This window comes from Gymnoscopelus braueri (genome assembly GCF_963280865.1).
Source record: "Gymnoscopelus braueri genome assembly, chromosome: 19".
Taxonomy (NCBI): Eukaryota; Metazoa; Chordata; class Actinopteri; order Myctophiformes; family Myctophidae; genus Gymnoscopelus; species Gymnoscopelus braueri.
The window spans coordinates 25,483,432-25,499,134 of record NC_137621.1 but is presented as its reverse complement, the minus strand read 5'-3'; the positions used below and the strand labels follow the sequence as shown (position 1 = coordinate 25,499,134).

The following is a 15,703-nucleotide window of genomic DNA, read 5'->3' as shown; positions in this document are numbered from 1 at the left end:
CTGCTATTTTTCAATAGCCAAAGTACAACATTACACACATGATTCCCCGGTTTTAATGGATTAAATACAGTAGGTGTGTATGGACAGAAAACCAATGGCAGAGAAAGGGAGGAGACATGTGAGACAAGACGCCGGGAGTCAAACCCGGGTCCTCACAACTCACAAGGAGCAACTGTTTGAGCTACCCCAGCTGTTAACATTTTTTTAAATAATACATTTTAATTTCTCATTTTCCCAAATTAAACTTCAGCTTTGAAAGTAAAACGGAGTACATTGCTGTATGCTTAAAGGAACTTGAGGTGATACAAACATGATGTATTGCATTATCGGATTCTGGGCATCGTGGTCACAAGTGATGTCATACCATCATAACGGGAACCCTGAGGAGATTCCCTCCCCTTATTGGAAATTGGTCGCGATGAAGCTGGAGTTAGACAGGTGCAATCAATTAGAAACCACCGCAACTATTTCTTGAAGGCAGCAGGTGCGGGCAACTTTTTGTACCCACAAGAGATGAAAATGGAGGAAGTAGAGAAAGAAGAAAAAATATATAAAGACAGAGACGGGACCCCAGAAATGGACGAGAGATGAAGGGAGATGGAAGAAGAGAGGTGGAGGGGATCTGTCTATAAGCGCAGTGATGCGGCACAGAGTGTACTGGTGATGACTCAGCTGGCTCTCCATATAGCTACATCACCCTGCTTCTCTCTCTCTCTCTCTCTCTCTCTCTCTCTCTCTCTCTCTCTCTCTCTCTCTCTCTCTCTCTCTCTCTCCCTCTCTGTCTCTCTCTCTGTCTCTCTCCCTCTCTCTCTCTCATGCTCTTTATTTGTTAAAGAGTAAAGACTACAGATCTAAATGGCTGTTGAATACTTAGATGTACCGGCTTTCAGATTAAAACAAATCTCCCTCGCTAAACTCTATACTACTTTGCCTCGCTCCTTGTGTTTTATTGTCTCTTTCTCTTGTCCTAATTGATGTAGCTATGAATTCGGTTTGGGCCAGGGATACTCAAATGGCTTTGCCTGGAGGGCTGGAGCTTACTTGATGCTATTGTTGTCTGTTTGCAGCTAGCCTTCTGTTATCACTCATCTTAGGAAAAGTATGGCATATTAAAGTATTCATGTCTAGAAAGCAGGGCAGGAAATGTCTGTTTAGTTCTTTTGCTAGCCACAGTAGATGGTTAATTTGACCAATGATGGTCTGAATGTAGCAGAATTTTAGTTTTTTGAGGCTTGTGTGAATGAGGCCCCTGACTTTAAATGGAGTAATAAATGGTACACATTATTATATCAATTCAAAGACAGATTTTAACTTCCATTTCCTTGAGGTCTCCTCCAAATTCATTGATGCAATCTTAACAACAGTTAGAGAAGAGAAGAGACTCAAGTTTGACTGCAGGATATTTATTGGCTCCTCTAATCAATAAATGAGTAACGATTGATGATTGTGGGAGTAAAAGAAGAGACTTTGCCCTGATTACTGTAAGAGCATCGGAAGTTGTTTTTGAGAATTGCTGATGAGATAAGGTTCCCCACTGGCCAGATAGGTGGATTGATTGATGCTGGATGCAAAATGGATCTCCTAGCTCTTCTTCTTTATCTCTCCAAGTGTTAGTCTGCGGCGTAAAATCCAGCGTGTTCGTTTAACTCTTGAGAGCGAAAAAATTGTTAAAGAAACTCACTCTTTCTACTGTCTTGCCGCTTGTCTGTTCCTTGTATCTGCCTTGAGTGTTTGTGTCTATCTGTCTGTGCGCATATGCACAGTCGTACGCACGCAGGCAGGCAGGCAGGCAGGCAGGCAGGCACGCACACACACACACACACACACACACACACACACACACACACACACACACACACACACACACACACACACACAGAACGGGGCCTGTCCCTGTGATTACCAGACCCTCGTGTCACAAAAGCCAGAGTGCAACTCTAAACTCCTCAATCTGTTTACACTCCCTCGCCAACCTATTCATCTCCTCGCCGATCTCCCTCCCTCTCTCTCTTCAGCCATCTCTCGCTATCTCTTTACTAATCCCCGCGCGTTTCACCTCTGTCTGTCTCCCCCTACCCCCCCCCCCCCCTCCCCACCCTTTATGTCTCCTCACTATCCTTTCTCTCTCCTTCAGTCTCTCTCTCTGTCAGCGGTGGCTCCTCCTCTCGTTCTCTGAGCGCGGTGTGGAATGTGGTGTTAAGTGTCGTCCTTCCTCGTAACGGTGATACTTCCTCCTCGGCCGGCCTCGCTGTGCGCTCACCTTACCTGCTCCGGCTCCATTCAGTCTCGCCTCCACAATCAGCCCCAGAGGCACACAGGCAGAACCCTCCGCCTCCCCCTCCTCCTCCTTCTGCCTTTCCCTCTCTCTCTTCAACACTCCACCTCCCTCCCTCTATCCACCCCCCATCCTCCTCCCTGCCTCCCTTCATCCACTGGCTCTGGGTAAACACACGGGCTTAACCCTTGCAGTTCTTGTCTCTCAGGGAGATGTATACCCAGTAAGACGCGGGTCCATTTGGTTACATTTGTGCACTTGGAGCTACAAATGGATAAGTGAACACTGACGACTCTGCTGTGCACACATGCATGAATTAAAGTTCTCAGTCGCCACGACTGATTTCAGTCTTTTGGATTCCATAGAAGCCAGCATGTCTTCTATGGAAGCATGTTGCGCAGCGAAAATAGCCGATCGACAAGCTCTCAATGCACCTGCGATGCATTGAGAGCTTGTAGATCGGCTAATTTCGGTTAATACTTTCAAAGATTGGAGCATTTGAAGTTGTCAAACTAGCAAAATGTTTAGAAGCATTTTCCATAAAACCCTAATGGTCTCGGATATGTCATAAAAGCAAAGGTTAAAGCCTCAATCTGTGATTTCTTCACCTGGTTGGCAGTATGTAGAACAGCCGGAACAATATTACTAAAACATAATCAAGATTCATTTTACATATTGTGTTAATTTAGGAAACGGCGCTAGTGTGGGGAGGGCTCCTTTCACACTGTTTCACAAATCACATAATAAGACTTACACATTATTTCAGCCGTGAGATTTTATTTTGCTTTAATCCATGCACATGCAATAGGCTACAATACGTTATTGCACACTTACGCACCACTTTAGTTTTTGGTTTCATACATTTTGCGAGTGTATGCATGTCGATGCTCAAAGCAACCTAACCTACATATAATACGTTGATTGGGCACAATTAAGTTCCTTCCGGATGGATTATGTTCCGGTGTACTTGATTGAGACTGTGCTGCCTTTCTCAGAAACATGTGCGCGCGTGTGCGTGCACGATGCTATTGATTATGTGTTCAAGCGTGCTCAAGGAGCTTCCACGTATGGGACAGCGGCGGCGGTAGTGGTGGCACTTTGGCTGGCTTTTGGTTTGTTGAGTTGTAAAGTTTTGTGTTGTATTGCTTTTGACATGGCATTTTGTGGCACTACAGATGCACCATGCAGCACTTTTTTTTCATCATGCCAGTGACGGTCACGTTCTCCCACCCAGGACCCCCCCCTCCTCTTCACCCATCCGTCCCATGCACACTCACACATTCACACTCGGCTTAAGCCGACCTCTCACGCACGGCACGGCCCACTCGCACATTCAGATGCTTAAGCCTTGCTTTCTCGTGCACACGCTCTCTCAATCACTCAGCCGTCCCCGCGCACGGCTCGCAGGAAAAACCTCAAAGACTGTAATGGCCGTCTCTCATTTCATTTAATCTGCCTAGAGGAAAGGCCTGGAGGCGGCCCAGCAGCCCTGATTAATAATAGGCTTTGGAAACACAGTCTCTCTCTCTGCCACACACTTCGGCTGCCTGGCTCCAAAACACACTGCCCCCCCACCACCACTGCTGCACTCCAGTTTTATCATCATCTGTAATGAAAACCCCACCATTTAGAATGTGTTTTACAAATTACCCAGAAAAGAATGCGAAAGTATTGGGGCTTGGAGGGATTTCTTTTTGAGCAAGTCTCAAGTTTTGTCCAGTTTGAATTGCAGGTATTTTTTTTCTCCCTCTACGTAGCTCCCCCATACACACACACACACACACACACACACACACACACACACACACACACACACACACACACACACCCGCGCGCACACACACACGCGCACACACACACTCATAAGGTTGTAGATTGATTGAATGTGACATATCTAACCAGCTTAGGGCGAGGAGGTAGATGAAGTATTTATACGCGCATGTTCTTCCTCCTAGGGTCCCATCCTGAGACATTGAATAACATGGTCTCCAGTCTGCATGCTAATACCTCGTATAGCTTGACAGGTCTACCAGATGGATGTATTGGATGAATCTGTGGGGAGACATAAGTTGTATGGTGTTATAACTTACGTATCCTGTGTATAGGGCTGTCACGATTACACATTTAAGTTGACGATTAATTATCACTAAAATAATTGCGATTAACGATTTAATTGTGTGTTTGGCATTGAACATTGGAACATGTGAATTAAATAAAAAAGTCTGTTTGCCTTTTAGGTTTTGTAATCAAAAATCACAGGGCAGAATGTACAAATGTTATTAACATATTTAATATGTATTTACATTTAAAAAAAGCTGAAATAGCTGATCTATAAGCTTACAACGCGTCACGAAGTGACGTGTTGTAAGCTTGTAGATCTGCTATTTCTGCTTTTTTTGTATTTGAAAATGTAGATGATTATGACGATTATGCAAAAACAATTGCGATTATCTCAAATAATTGTGATTGGACGATTATGTAATAATTGTGATAATTGGCCTACCTGTGTAATAAACCGTCACTCCCTGGCTCTGTGTGTGCGTGTGTGTGCTTGTGTGTGTGTGTGCGTGTGTGCGTGGTTGGTCAGGTGGTGTTGGAGTGTGTCCTGCAGAAGGACCTGGTCTACAACAAGGTGAATCCCATCTTCCACCACTGGAGGATTAACGACAAGAAGTTCGGTCTGACCTTCCACAGCCCCGCCGACGCCCGTGCCTTTGATAGGGGTATTCGCCGGGCCATTGAAGACATCAGCCAAGGTGGGTCTGGGTGTGTGTGTGTGTGTGTGTGTGTGTGTGTGTGTGTGTGTGTGTGTGTGTGTGTGTGTGTGTGTGTGTGTGTGTGTGGCACACCATCATGGGGGGTTAAGGTGCCTGCATGTGTGATTCTGGATGTTTGGGCGAGGTGTGGGGAGATTGTCAGGCCTCACCGGAACACACCTTAACTCAAGGCATCAAACAACCACCATTGACTATTGTTTTGGTTATCTAAAAAATCTGTACAACCCGCAGATTACTGTCTGCTCCTTTTCCTTTCTTTTTTTCCCCTCCATACTCCGAGCCACCACTCTCACAACAGGCTTGATTGGTACAATGCCCCAGCAAAGGTCTGCAGTATGCATGCATTGGCAGCCATCCTATACATGCGTCATGATAAAAAAAGTCTGTGTTCACGGATATGGTATGCATTGTACCGCGTGTGTGCGTGTGTGTGTGTGCGTGTGTGTGTGTGTGAGTGTGTGTGAGTGCGTGTCGGCAGCCTGTGCTCCTGTCTGTATGTTATTGCCATGTAATGCCTGACCTAGCATCTGTTGTAGGGGGAGATGCATAGCGTTGATTAGTGTTGATGACTTCCCCCTGCTACCTGCTCACTCAACCAAGCACGACCCCTCCTCCTGGGTTATCTTATCAGCGCCAGCTGCCCAGATAAACACTCGACTTCCTGTAGAGACTGGCAAAGGCGAAGCCGTGCCCGGACAGCGGGCGATAGTGGAAAGAGAGGGAGGGATGGGGGGCAGGGAGTGGAGACACGTGGACGCAGGGTAGAGATCGGGAATAGGGGGCAGAGGTTCAGATGAGGGAACAGGCTGGAGGAATTTCACCGCAAATTTAAGTCTGAGAGAGACTACGAGTGTGCACTCAGTGTTACAAATGGATAGATTATCATCGAGAATTGTACTGAGTAGTAATACAAAGGCAGCCTTAATAGAGGAGAGACAAATAAAGATGTCTTTACTGTAGTTGGTGTACGGGTTCTAGTACTTTTAGCCCTGCACCCATTGTTGAGGTGAGTGTAGTTAGGTCCGCCTTGAAGCCTTAATAGAGGAAACATTTGGTCAGGCCTATCTCAAGGTAGCATTTAGGCTAATTTGGGAAAACAAGACAAAGGGGTGGGGTTGGATCTCGGAGTTGAGTTAGCAGCTTTGGTTCCTGATAAGCATTATTTTTCAGCACTGTGCCAAGGGGTTGCAAAGCCATCCAATTAGCAAGAGGACCGCCAGCTCAGCGATCTGCCACCGAGTCCTGTGTTGCACAAGAAGCTGGCTGGCAGGCCTATGGGGGCAGTAATCTCTTTTTACTCTCTCAATCCAGGACCCCTTAGTGAGGAGTGGGGTATAACAAACCATATTGTGCAGGTTTATTGATGCTTGCCTCTGTAACTTCTTGTCCACAACACTTTATCCAAAGATCTAACCACAGGCCCACAGAGACACATGTTAAGTATTTCAATCATGCAGAGTGGATAATCGTGGGCATAAGTGTGGGCCATATTTGAAGATGCTGAATAGATCACCAATGATAAAAAAGTAGAATCCTAAGGGTGGATTTAATGAGACCAAAAAAAAAACATGCCCTAACAGAGGCCAATTTACATAACCAGTAAGTTGGCGGGAGAGCAAGTTGGCTCAGGCTATGAGAATATTAAGCCATTGTAAAGGAGTAAGCCTCCATGCCACTGGTTCTCAACCTTTTCAGGCCGTGACCCCCCAAAATAATCATATTTGAACTGGGGACCCCCCCACCCTGACTTGGAAGCACTTGGAATGTAGGATTTTGTTGTTGTTTGCCTTGGTTCCACAGACAAATATTGTGAAAATTGCAGATCTACAAGGTCACAATGCCTCACGTTTGCGAGGCATTGTGAGCATGTAAATCGGCTATTTTCAAAATGTTTGCCTCTTTCTTATATTATTTCCCAATTTGGCCAATGTTTGACGAGGTTTTTTGTATAGTTTGTTGATTACTTTTGATGCAGTCTTTTTCTTGCTTATTTTTATTTTTAATCTTTTCTTTAGGAATTTAAAAGGCTACTTAAATTGTCACTTCAATTCACATGACGCCCACAGGTTGAGAACGGGTTCCAGGTGGTACCCAGGTAAAAGATTGCCAGTTAGTAACCAAATGGACACTTACTGGATTGCAGCTTATTCTGAGAGTGTAGAAATGGAATCAAATGTGTCCCATAAGGGTCCTTTTTGTTCCATTTCAGTCAAATTAACACATACGACATTACAGTGTAGATTGGATAAAAATCATATCAAATGGGGGTCCTTGGCCTAATGCATAGCAAACTGGTGGTCCTTGAATTTAGTATAATCACAAATGTAGATCATCACTGCTCCATTTATACTGATGTCAACATTACTGGATAAACCCATTAAAAGCGGGAAAGCATCGGTGTCATTTTAGATTTTTGCGTTGGCTATTCAAAAATGGCAGACATACAAGCTCACAGCGCGTCTTGTACTTCTAGTACATCTGCTATTTTTGAACATTTTTGAAAAATCTTGCAAGTGTAAGAACTACTGATTTTAGAAGGCATTTGTAGAATCGGCCTCAGGTCTTCTAGCAGTAAGAGTACTGCTGAATTGATGATTAAACTAATACCGTGCCCATGGATCTTTTGAAGGTTCTATCTGCAGCCTCTCGCTTGTGAATTTCAACTGTGGCCAGGCTGTGCAGAGTTTTGTCTTCTCTCTCTCTCTCTCTCTCTCTCTCTCTCTCTCTCTCTCTCTCTCTCTCTCTCTCTCTCTCTCTCTCTCTCGCTCTCTCTCTCTCTCTCTCTCTCTCCCCTGCTCTTTTCTCTCTCCTGGCTTCCTCTGTATTCTGCCAGTGTTGTGTAATACCTCTTCACCGTGCAGGCAGGTTCCTCTGTATTCCTGTTGCATCGCTCTGCTGCCCGACTGCTCTGTGTGTGTGTGTGTGTGTGTGTGTGTGTGTGTGTGTGTGTGTGTGTGTGTGAGTGTGTGAGTGTGTGTGTGTGTGTGTGTGTGTGTGTGTGTGTGTGTGTGTGTGTGTGTGTGTGTGCGTGCGTGCGTGCGTGCGTGCGTGCGTGTGTGTGTGTGCGTATGTGTGCGTGTGTGTGTGTGTGTATGTGTGTGCACGCATGCACGTGTGTGTGTGTGTGAGAGAGAAAAATATGTTTGTGTGTGCTCGCGTGTGTGCGTGCGTGCGTGTGGGGGGGTGTGTGTGTGTGTGTGTGCATGCACATGCATGTGAGTGTATCAGCCTTGCAGTCCTCTGTTGCCATGGCAACGCCAGGCACATGGCTCAGGCAGCTCTGTGGTCCAGCACTGATAGAGTCGTGCAGCAGGAAGCCTCTGTCTCACACACACACACACACACACACACACACACACACACACACACACACACACACACACACACACACACACACACACACACACACACACATGCACGTAAACCCACCTACCTCTCTCCACGTGATTGGAAGACGGACATACTGATGGACAGACCACGTTTAAAGGGTGATTTGTACTTAGTTGCGTGCCAGTGTTGCACACTGAAAATAGCCACAAGCTGACAACGCAGCGCAGCGCAATGCGTCGTGAGCTTGTAGATCTGTTATTTTTGTTGTGCGACACGGCACGGCCGGCACGCAACCATGTATGAATCGGGCCTAATTGGAGCCCAGTGAATTATCCCTGTGGTAAACACTGCATTGCCCTATGACAGAGACATGCATTGACGTTGCATTGCTACAGACAGACAGACAGACAGACAGACAGACAGACAGACAGACAGACAGACAGACAGACAGACAGACAGACAGACAGACAGACAGACAGACAGACAGACAGACAGACAGACAGACAGACAGACAGACAGACAGACAGACAACTCAGACAAGTCTAGAGGGTTTAAGTGGTTAAATAAGGCCTCAGTGATTCTAATTAAGTGAACTTGAGACTTAAAAAGAAGCTCTTGATGCCCCAGGTACACACAGTTTCCCCTTCATCCCCGGTGGAAATGACTTAATCCTTGTTTTCCACGCCGTTGCCAAGATCTTCGTTTTCTCCACTTCTTCCGGACAGTTACTTCTGCGACTTGTTTTCAAACACGATGAGTCTGCTGCTCCTTGCAGGTCAAGGCGGGTCTAGGCGGGTCACATCGCGCATTCGGTGGTGGCGATAGGTTTTTGTAAATGACAGGGCGTTCCTTGCTTTCACGAAGAAAACGTGAATGTTTAATGGCGACGGCTGCAATTTGATGAAAACACACAAATAGTACTGCTTGTATTTAATGATACAATGTTGTATTTCTTTTGCATGTTAATCCATTGTTTTTAGACATTTTGTTGCAGACCTGAGCTCATTGTCACTGATGATGTAAAAGAAAGAAAGAAAGATAGAAAAAAAAGACGGTAACATGGTTAGCCAAATCAAGTGGCATATTAGCTCTGGCTCCAGTGTCTGTAGATGAGGTGTTTTGGACAGGGGTGGGGGCTCATGGCGTTTTAGCCTGGGTCAGAGTTGCACTATCCCAGGCATGCATATTTCATTAGGCTCTACACAGTCAAATCCGAGAGTGAACAAATGGAGCCCAATGGACCCTTACGGGTCCATTTGGCTCCATTTGTTGACTCTTGGAGTTAAATGGACACTGAGGATTTTACAGTGTATGTGCCTCACTGACACAAAGCAGCTTTCATTTCCCCATTAGGGCTGCAGTCGGAGGAAAGCAGAAGTCCTGCTCTATTCTCGCTTGACAAGAATCAGCGTTTATGACACCGAGTCTGTCGGCACGCTGTGCTCAAACATGCTCAGAGGGAAGGGCAGGCTGCCGTACGTCGAAATAGAAACGCTTTCGTGAGGTTTTCAATAGAAACGTTGTCTTGTTGCTTGCATGCAACGGCACTCGAATATGTAAAGGTGGACAGGCAGGATAGAGTTTAGATACAGAACACGATTTAATTCGTGTTCTGAGATGTTTTGCCCTCTAGCGTTGAGTTTCAGCTTCAAGAATGGATATTCAGCCGTACTTTGAATGTCCATATATATACTCTTATGATACCTCCTAGGCCCAAGCAAGCTCTGTGCTTTTAAAATAACTTATTTGAATTTTCTTTCATTTGAATTCATTTTGTGGAAGGCTATGGTGGAGTGACCTTTTGTTGCATATGTTGGCTTTCAAAGACAAACTGAAATGGTAACCTCCTTTGCTTGATTATGTTTTAAATTAGGGCGTCAAATTGAATCACATCTGTAATAATTAACATGCTTTTGTGTGTCTACCGGCACAGAAAACACCATGGATATGTGTCAATAATTCTGTAGTCAGACTGAAGGCCTGGATGGTTCAATGATGATTTGGGACAGACAGAGGGAGGGTGCTGTTAAGATGCTGTAGCTGTTGCTCTGTGAGTGAGTGAGTGTGTGTGATTGTGTTGGGATTGAGGCATCCACTGTTTCCCAAACAGTGGGTCGGGACCCATCATTATTTCAAAATATTAAAACAAAAGTTAAAAAACTTTCATAAATAATAAGTATTTCATAAATAAAATGAAAAAAATCTAACAATTTCCATACATAAATAAATAAAAAGTTTAGGAAGTAGTGAAAATAGCAGATCTACAAGCTCACAACTATGAGCTTGTAGATCTGCTATTTTCATCAGTTTGGGTCCCCCGGGCAAATGTCTAATTTCTCTTTTGTTGAGCTCTTGAGCTAAAAAGTTTGGGAACCACAGCTCTAATCTCCTCCCCTTCTCTGCCTTTTCCCTTACAGGTTGTCCATCATTCGGGGAAACAGATGCTCCTGAGGATGGCCTACAGGTGAGTGGCGGCAGAGTGGATGTCCAGGGATTACAAACAGAGGGTGGCGTGGAGACAATCTAGCATGTTCATCTATTCGTCATCAGTTAAATTTCAGTTATAAGCTTCATTGTTACATTGGATAGTGATCGTGTTTTGCTGCACTTTGGTCCCAGGTGGGACACCTCAACTGTCCCTGGTGACCTACAGCATGCTGTTTTAATCACTTAAACCCCCAGACGTCTATCCTTGGCCCTTTTATTTTCTCCCTCTACACACCAAGGGACCTATCTAAGCCGGGTTTCCATATCACAGTATCAACACGGGCACTTCACGACTCTACCTGCTTTTGCAGTTGTTTCCATTTTACAAGCACCCGGTCCTTTGAGGGCTCTGGGGGGTAAAAGAGATACGAAATCCGTCCCCATTCCGTCGGGGGTTCTCTCAGAGCTGAACGGGGACTAAATGGTGACGTGTAAAGTTTGTGACTGCTGATTGGTCAGGGAATCCTCACAGCTGTGTCAACACAGAAAGACACAGATTTTCGTTCGCAAGTCGCAGTCTACGCCTGTTTTTTTTTATATCAGTATTTTCTTTATCTGTGAGGATGTGTTTAAATGCTGGTGTTAGAAATGCGTTTCTTTTGAGAGAGAAGTTTGAGATTCCACAAAGCCCCAAGAACTACAAACACATTGACGAACAGCGGACAAGTCGGTCGTCGCGAGTAAATTAGTAAATAAATTACGGCCACCCGTACTGCATTTTGGATCATGCCTCCGCTGTGTAATTGTTGGTATAGAGTGGGTGAGATAAGACTGTGGGCCCTATTTTCGCCAGTGCCTTACCAGTTATCCCTAAACGTCTTGGCCATTTTTTTTACTATTTAAAAAAATATTTGCAAATAGTTCAAATAGCCAATCTACAAGCTCACAACATGTCGATGTAGATCGGCTAGTTGAACTATTTGAAAATGGCAAAGAAGTTTAGGGATAATGGGTAAGGCAGCGGCAAAAATAGGGCCCTCTGTGTATTTGCTCTGAGTGTACAGAACCAAATGGACCCAGCAGTCTTTCCTTTTTGTATCAAATGCACTCATAAATAATATAGCATAGTGCAGAGGGGGTGAAATGCCAGTTTTGTTGTAGACTAGGATTGGGTTTAATTACTTTTAGTACATGTTTTTGTTTTGTAGCATGATAGCTAGCTCTGGACCAGAGCTACATGATAGTCTGCTTCCTCAGAGCTAGTATGGCTAAGTGTTATTATTTGGCCATGTTCACCCTGACGTTAAACGTCGCTATTGTTGTTACCTGATGACCTGATGACCTGTCTCATGTCGGGTCGAAACGTTGTCCAGCTCAATATTTGTCATGGGTGTTTTTTGGGCGTAACATAAATTAGACCAATCAAGAGTGTTTTCTCCTGTTCCCATTAAGACCTAGGTGCATTGCTATTTAAATGATTGATTAGGGAAGTTGGAGGAGATGCCAACTGCTGAGGAAAAGTGAAAGTGTGCAACCATCTAGCAGCATTAATAAAGTAATGTAATGATTTCGGGAATCAAGTGAAACTGGCATTTGGGGCATGCAAAGAATCTCACCTTGCTTCAGCAATGTCTACTCATTTATGTCCAAGACACATCCGTGATATCTTATCATATCAACTTGTCTTTGGATACACATAGCAGCCAGTGGGTACTTTTTGTTTTATTTCTCATTAATCGTTTTTTTGTGGTAGGCTACCTCACACTCACAGCATGGCAAATTGGCTGATGGCAACGGACAGTCGCCATCCTATTCAATATATGAATACTATGGCCCAGATCATTCATAATTTTTTCAACGTCAGTGCTGAGTCTCAGAAATGTCATTTACCATGTTGAACGTGAGAGTTGTGTTGAATTCAGACGGATTTTGAATGCAAGCAGTGTGTTAATAATAATGCGCTCTCTAAATAGTAAATGGTGCATTTATATAGCGCTTCTATCCGAAGCGCTTTACATTGATTGTGCCATTAACCCATTCACACACATATTCATACACTGATGGCGGAGGAAACCATGCAAGGCACCAACCTGCTCATCGGGAGCAATTAGGGGTTCAGCGTCTTGCTCAAGGACACTTCGACACTAACTCTAGGGGAGCGCCCCAGCCCGGGATCGAACTGGGAAGCTTGCGGTTTTCCAGTTCACTCTACCCGGCCACTCTACCCCTGAGCCACTGCCGCCCCACAGGTGGAAATACCTGCGCTGTCACTGGATTTAAGACCATGTTAGGACTGGTCTAAGGCGCAATCTCTTTTTGACTTTCCTCACTGTCCCTAAGATATCATTGCGCCAGTAATAGAGTTGTTCCGATACCGATACCAGTTTCGGAAAAGCTGCCGATACCGCCTAAAATGCCGGTATCGGTATCTGCGAGTATGCCAGTCTACTCTATGCCGATCTGATACCACATAATGTATCACATGATGATACTGTATGTCATTTACAGTAATCAATTATTTTATATTTTGAATGCTTCAGTTGATGTTGCACTACCTGTTTTATACTCTGTACTACTACATACATCGGAATCGGTATCGGGAAGGAAAAAAGGGTATCGGTACATCTCTAGCCAGTGATGCGCCAGACCACATCTCACTCTAAGACCAACAACGGCCACCAGTGCACAGATGAGCTTGGTAAATGACAACTGTGTTAGTTGTAAACTAGCAAAGATAATTGCGCTGCGTTAGGTGCCACTTAGCGCCAGGGTTCAGATAGAGCCCCTAATCTATTCGCTGAAAATAGCCGATCTACAAGCTCACAGTGTTGTGAGCTCCTAGATCGGCAGTTTTCATCAAATGTTCACCCATTGTCACAGAATGTTCACCTATTATGACATGCCCAGACTAGGGACGTTAGGGTTCCTAGTTGTTAACTGGAGGCAAGCCAGTGCTTGAACCAGAACTGTATGTCTCAGAGAGCTTTGCCCCCAGCCAGGCCCCAGCAACCAGCCTTTTGTCTTCCAATGGTTGTTCTTGGGATTTACAGGTGTTTAACCAGGGCCAGCTAGAACCTGATGTGAAGCTGGGTGTTGGCCAACAAATGTGCTCTTGCAGGCTTAGCTGTCCATATCAATCTATCCAGCGAGCTGTCACTCTGTCAGAACTGAAGTCGAAACAATAACTAGTGCCTCAGGTGCCATATTTTTGTTCCTTAAATTTGTTTCTGTTCCAAGGCAGCGTGGCGTGGCGTGGCATGGCGTGGCGTGGGTAGTGTGGTCGATCCCGTGTTATTCAAACCTGCTTTGTTGAGAGTCTGAGCTCAGAGTCTGAGGTGTGCTATGTCGGTCAGCTGATGAAGGAAGTGTATGTCTTTGTTCCCTTTGTTGAAGCAACACGCCGTGGCCTCTGGTGCTGTGTTAACTGTTGAGGTGTGTGGATAAGAATGCAGTGCAAGAGAAAGGCATGCAGGTATATAACTCAGTCCTACACACCCATGTTCATTTGTTTTAGATATGAGGCCTGTTACAGGAATGCCACTCACCTGCTCCACATTTGATTGTGAAATAGGTGTCAAGACAGATTTGAAAGGACAAGCTCTTGTAACACAGGCTTATGTTGCAAATGTCCTACATGCTCAACCAGACCATTCTTACTGTGGACAACACACTATAATGGCCTATCCCATAAGGGGCATTCAGATGTGAGCTCAAGGTGAGGACCAGGACTGGTCTTTACCTTTGACCCCTCTGGGTATGACCTCGTTCACTGTGTGGACTCAGAGGTCAAAGGGAGGAAGGAAGCTGTGTTCCTGTCATGTACCTTTGGTTAAGTTTCTCTTTAACCACTTCAGTCCTATTGAAAAGAGACGATTTATTAGCTCACAATGTGTCTCAATGTGATGCGTTTCTCCTATTTTAGCCATTTCTGAAAATCTAAAAAAAAAAGTTTAAAAAAATCTTATATTTTTTTGAACATTTCTGAACATTTTGGAAAATTTTAAAAACACCCAAAATATAGATGCCAGGATTAAAGTGGTTAAGGAGCCTGAACATACAGGAAATCCAATGGCACCACTGTTGCTAGGCAGCCGGGGGGGCGTCTATGTAGAGGGAGGGGATGGATGGATGGGGGGGGGGGGGGGGGGTGTTCAGGAGGTTCAGTGAGTGAGCCACCGAGGGTGTCGCCATGGTGATTTGGCATCCGAATGTTGCGGTCGGAGACCTGGGCTACAGAGAAAGAGAGAAGTGAACGGCTAAGTCACTTTTCTCGCGCAGAGCGCAGGCAGGGGAGCTTGCACATGGCTCGTCTTAACCCATTAAGACCGGGAACGCATCTGTGTCATTTTTTTATGTGCCTATATATATATTATATAGGCACCGAGTGCCGCGCTATGATCTTGTTGATCTGCTATTTTTGGAAAATCTTGAAAATGTGTGCAAAAGCGAACATTTGTAACACAAATCTTTGCTTCTGGGGATTCTACAAAATGTATTCTAAATCCTACAGTTTTTGTGTCTACATCAGTGGTTCTCAAACTTTTTCATGTCAAGGACCGCCAAAATTATATGTATTTGACCGCGGACCCCCATCTCAAAATTCTAGTTCCAGGGATCCCCATGAAGCTAAGAGTTGAGTAAAAAAAAAATGATTTAAAAGATATATATTCAAAGAGTTTCATGATTCTTCCAAAAAAAATCTGATCTACAAGCTCATAGCGTGGCACTCGGTATAAAATAATGGTTTAAGTGGAAACTTACACAGATGCGTTCCCGGTCTTAATGGGTTAAATGCCACCACACAAGGTGTGTGACATTATCTGCATTACTTCATACTACTTGCGCCATCCAACGGATATGCCCTCAGTGGGTACAGATGTCATCACACGACATT

At 44.8% G+C, this 15,703-nt stretch overlaps 1 protein-coding gene across 1 annotated transcript in view; it reads left to right on the top strand.

The window, feature by feature from the left end:
* spred1 (sprouty related EVH1 domain containing 1) overlaps positions 1 to 15,703 on the top strand; it is a 49,880-nt gene that overhangs the window by 25,692 nt on the left and 8,485 nt on the right. Inside the window, exons 3-4 of the mRNA XM_080414459.1 lie at positions 4,863 to 5,031; positions 10,800 to 10,846. Coding sequence (XP_080270585.1) covers positions 4,863 to 5,031; positions 10,800 to 10,846 — 216 coding nt within the window. The remainder of the gene's footprint in view (positions 1 to 4,862; positions 5,032 to 10,799; positions 10,847 to 15,703) is intronic.